This window comes from Mus pahari, chromosome 12, assembly GCF_900095145.1.
Source record: "Mus pahari chromosome 12, PAHARI_EIJ_v1.1, whole genome shotgun sequence".
Taxonomy (NCBI): domain Eukaryota; kingdom Metazoa; phylum Chordata; class Mammalia; order Rodentia; family Muridae; genus Mus; species Mus pahari.
In genome coordinates, this window is record NC_034601.1 from 49,809,337 (window position 1) to 49,814,367 (window position 5,031).

General features: G+C 35.9%; 1 protein-coding gene across 1 annotated transcript in view; it reads left to right on the forward strand.

Annotated features, from left to right (window-relative positions):
- Nucleotides 1-5,031, forward strand: part of Senp7 (SUMO specific peptidase 7) — a 107,491-nt gene that overhangs the window by 77,220 nt on the left and 25,240 nt on the right. The window contains exon 12 of the mRNA XM_029544337.1: nt 1,425-1,587. Coding sequence (XP_029400197.1) covers nt 1,425-1,587 — 163 coding nt within the window. The remainder of the gene's footprint in view (nt 1-1,424; nt 1,588-5,031) is intronic.

Below are 5,031 nucleotides of genomic sequence, written 5' to 3' on the forward strand. Positions count from 1 at the left end.
CGAACTCAGTATCAACATTTCTGTTGGACTTTCTCCCTGACTAATCAGTTATTTTGGTTATCCTTTTTTTTTTGACTGTTAAAACGAATTCCATAGAAATGACTAATTAAACCTAAATTTTGATCTAGAAAATCAAAGCACTTCATGACAGCCACTAATAAATATTCAAAATATTAGTAAGTACTCAATCTGTGGCCAGAGAATAGTTTTAAGCCTAGTAATCCTATTTTTATTTTATGTGTATGAGTGCTTTACCTGCCTGTATATCCTAGCACCCCATGTGTACCTAGTGCCTGTGACCAACAGAGTAGGATACCTGGTTTCTGGAACTCAGAGCTACAGGTCATTGTAGGCTATGGGAATCAAACCTTGATCTTCTGGAAAAGAAGGAAAGGAAGCCTGTCTTCTTAAGCTGCACCATCCCTGTAGTCTACTAAGTAGCTCTTGAGCTTTCAAACTAAACAAGCTGATTGTATCACATGTTACTATACCTTGTAGTTTCTAGAATTTTCAGACTTGTACATGGTGCTTACTCTAGTAGGTCAGTACTTCCATGGCCCTAGTAATCATCACTTCATGTTGTAAACCATGAGCTGTCTTCTGTGTGCAGCCTCACCGATTTCTCCAGGCAGTTCTAGGTTTCTATTCCAAAGCTATCTGGTAAAGATTTTCAGTATGCAGTTTACCATAATATAAATAATTACTTACACATTTATCTCTTTCTTCCACGAGACTTACAAATCTTTGAAAATGAAAACATATTCCAGCATTTTTATTCTCTGTGCTATTTCCAATACAGTGAAGATTAATAAAATTTTTAGAAAGATATTATACTTGAATTAAATCTAACATAGTCAATTTAATTCAACAAATATCTATGTGTCCACTTGAATTTCCACTGTTTACAGGTTTAAAAGAGAGAGAGAGAAAGCATAACTGTTCATCCTAACAAACTCAAAGGTTAATTAGGGAGTTTATTCAAGAATATAAATAATTGTAAAACAGAATAAATCTGGCAACAGTCCTCTTTGCTTTTTCTTTACCCCAGTCACTGGCTCTTCTCTCCCCCACTCCCTAAACCCCGGACGGTAAGTAAACAGACTCGTTTGGGTAATAGTAAGGTGAGAGAGTGGCCTTAAAGTAGGAAATTAAGGATACAATTCAAAATAGGTATCATGTCTTTAAACAAATACAAAATATCCCATAAAAATTATTCTCAATGTTGGTTTCATTTGTACATATGCACAAACAAAAATCTAAAAATGTCCAAGATTCAAAATTGAATAATAAATGTAAAATCTACATTTTATAAAAAAAATCTTATTGACTGTTTTTCTTCTATTAAGAACAGTATAAAATTCTTTAGTCATCATTTAAAGAAGAATTTTATCTTTGAATCTAATTTTCAACTTTATACTTTTTAGGTAACATCTGAATTATGTTCATACAATCCTGACATAGAAAACATTTCCTGTATTAAATCTAATAGTGAAATGGATCTGAAATTGGATTTCATATTTACTTGTGTGTATATTGGTAAAATAAAAGGAACTTCAAAAGGTTGTGTCACGGTAAGTAAATCCTATAACATTTTCTGTAAAAATCTCAGTAATATCTCACCACATGATTGCCAGAGATGAGCTGAAAGGGACAACATAGACATGGCAAGTGGACAAGGCAGGCCCACAGGGCCTCAGCAATACAGAGAGCTACAGACAGCTAGAAATGCTGCATGCAGGGGACAGAGACTTCCCAGGAGAGCCCACCATTTAGTTATCGAATACCAGGTGGTCAGCCCAGAAATATACACACGGCAAGCAGCATGACACAGACTGAGAGGTTATATTTAAAAGTATATGTGTATCTATGCACACAGATGACACATGTAAGAACAGTGAACTAGGAGGCTGTGGGTTTGAAAGAGAATAGGGAAGGGTAGGTGGGAGGCCTTGGAGGGAGGAAAGAAAGGAGGGAAATGATGGAATTATAGTATGCTCTCAATATAAAGTTTAAAAAGTATTAGTTACTATTTTTTCACTTTAAGAACAGTGTAAAGTTTGTTTTAGTTAAAAACTAGAACCAGCCAACCCCCCCCCTCCCCAAAAGATCTACAAACAAATTAAAGGAAGAATGTAAAGATCACAAACAATTTTTCATGCCAAGACAGTTGCTGCTAATTTGGAATACATACAATTTTATATTCCTCATGCGTACATACTTACACACACACACAGACAAGCACACAAGCACACACAAGCACACACACACACAGAGGGTACAGAGGTACATAAAACATTATTATGCATTATTTTGCAACTTACTACAGCTATGTTAATTTGCCTCTCTTTCCATTTCGAGGTGGGCATCTTTTACGATTTCCATGTGTCCTTCATTTCAGTTGTCCTAGTGTTTTGCTGTAAATATCACTTCAGTATACAGTTTCATCATTTCAATAAATGATGCTTTAGTTGTCTGCAGTAGTGTCCATTTGTGGGCTCAGTGGGGAGCTGAGGAGAGAGCATCCTTGAGTCCAGGAGCTTGAAACCGTGCCTCAAAACAGACAAATTTATCCCCAATTTTAGGAAATCAGTTTAATAAAACAAAGTAAATTTATGTACATGATGAAAGGCTGAGAGAAATTCTATAATATTTAGAATTATGATGGAAGAACATGTAGGGAGTTTTGAAAATTATAATCATATAAGAAGGGAAAAGGGTAAAAGTCTTAAAAAATTTCTGGGCCTTCAAAAGATGTTTTATATGTATTCTTTTTCAGACAGAGATCATGATTCTTTGTAACAGAAATAAAAGAGCTTGTGTTTTTTGGGGTGGGTAAATATACTAGATAATTAAATTTAGTCCTTCAAACATCAGAGTCCCTACTATATTAGACATTATTGTGATTAAGGTAAATTTCTCACTATTATGATGTTACAGTTTAGCTGGATTAGGAAACTAATGGGAAGTTATGCAAATTAGAGCAGCTTTCTTGAGTTGTTTTGTTATTGAGTGCAGCAGTAAGTACACTTCCTTTTTTAATTCAGATTAACACTTGTGGTAGTAAGAAAAGACTTCCTAGGCACAAACATTCTTCAGAGACTGTTCTGGCTGCTGAAGGATATTCTATATCAGCATTACAGCCAGCTTTAGTCTTCTGCAAATAGATGTAAAGTTTCAGGGAACGGGATTTACTTCAGTATCGGTTTCTTATCCCGACTTAGCTGGGAGTAGACCGCATGCTGTTATAGTACACATTCAGAGACATAGGTCAGTATTAGATTCTTGTGGAGTAGAGGGCGTAGTAGATCAAGAATATTTGATGGTGTGGAAAGGAAGAGAGAATGCACGTGTAAGCAGGTCGACACTAGAAACATCATTGCACAGTATTTCTCAGGAATTTTCAAGTAATGTCTGTATAAATTCTGAAAAAGAAGCTAACTTTATATTCATTTTCTAGAGGTAGTACTTTATATTTCTGAGATTATTTTCTGAGATATTAAGTACTCAGTAAAACATGTCAGAATTAGGAAGAGAAGATGCATACCATAGTATGTATATATGTTAAATAGTTACATAAAACAAACAAGGTATATTTGACTACATTAAATTAGATATGGACTTTTGTGATAAGAGCCCCTTTGAGTGGGCCTTATTCAGTGCTTCTGTGACAGGCGCAGTGACTGATGGTCGCCTCTATCACTGCAGTAGTACAGACAGCACAAACAGCATTTGAACCGTAAATTCAGCTCCTGGCTAATTTACCCCATTGCTTCACATTAGGCTTCACAGGCTAACTTACCCTGTGGAACATGAGTTTTGTATTTTTAAAATTATAATATGAAGTCATTTTTAAATTAAGAAAATCACTGAATTACAATTAAACCTGTGTTGATTGCCCAGAACTCATTTGCTGTCTATTTCAATTTTATCTCGTGTTTGCAAGTTCTAGCTCTGATGTAGTCAACAGCTTCATAAATGTCCTCATCACAGAGAAACCCAATCAACTGTAGGCAGATTTGTTCATTAGCAAAGGAAAAGCAGTTGTCAAAAAACATGTGAGATTTTTGTCTTGAGAGTAAAAGTGTAATACTTAGGCTGGATAGACACACAGAAGATAGGCAGAGGAAATAGTTTAATGATGTAGAGGGATCAGAAAGAGCAAGGACCTCAGTTGGAAGGGAGTTTCTGAGAAGTGATTGGTTAAGATAAAAGAGGCTGGGCTCCTGCTTGGGTCCTTTGGCAGGTGCAAAGGACTGGTTTATGACACCATTGTAGTCATTCTTGATTAAGCAGCTGAGTTTTCTTGTTGTTACTTTGTAGTAAAGACAATCTTCTGAGCTCAGTTCTGGCTAGTCTCCAAAGGCAGAAGGTTCATAGTGGGTGATGACAATTTTAATGTTTTATTACAAAGAACTAGTACATTAGTGCTTTGGTTTGATCAGTAGTCACTTATGAGTTTGGGTAATCCATAAGAAAATAATCATCTTTCTTTTGGAGACAGTTGCCTTGTGTAGTCTCCTGGCATTTCTTTAGGACATTGTCTTTTGCCTTAAAATTTCAGAACACACTTTTGAGAAGTAAGGATTTACCCTTTTGTTGTTGTTTTGTTTTTGATTTTCAAGATAGGGTTTCTCTGTAGTTTTGGCTGTTCTGGATCTCAAATATGTAGACCAGGCTGGCCTCAAGCTCACAGAGATCCGCCTGCCTCTGCCCCCTCTTCCCCTGAGTACTGGGATTAAAGAGGTGTGCCACCACCACCCAGCGGTTTTAATAATTTTTATAAATGAGTATTTTGATAAAGTTACGTGCACAGTTAAGGACTCTTAAACAACCATAAATCTTAAATCTAAGTCTTTACGTTGAGACAGTTCTTTGCTTTTTTATTTTTTATTAATATTAATTATCATTATTATTATTATTATTTTGTTTGTTTTTCGAGACAGGGTTTCTCTGTATAGCCCTGGCTGTCCTGGAACTCATTTTGTAGACCAGGCTGGCCTCAAACTCAGAAATCTGCCTGCCTCTGCCTCC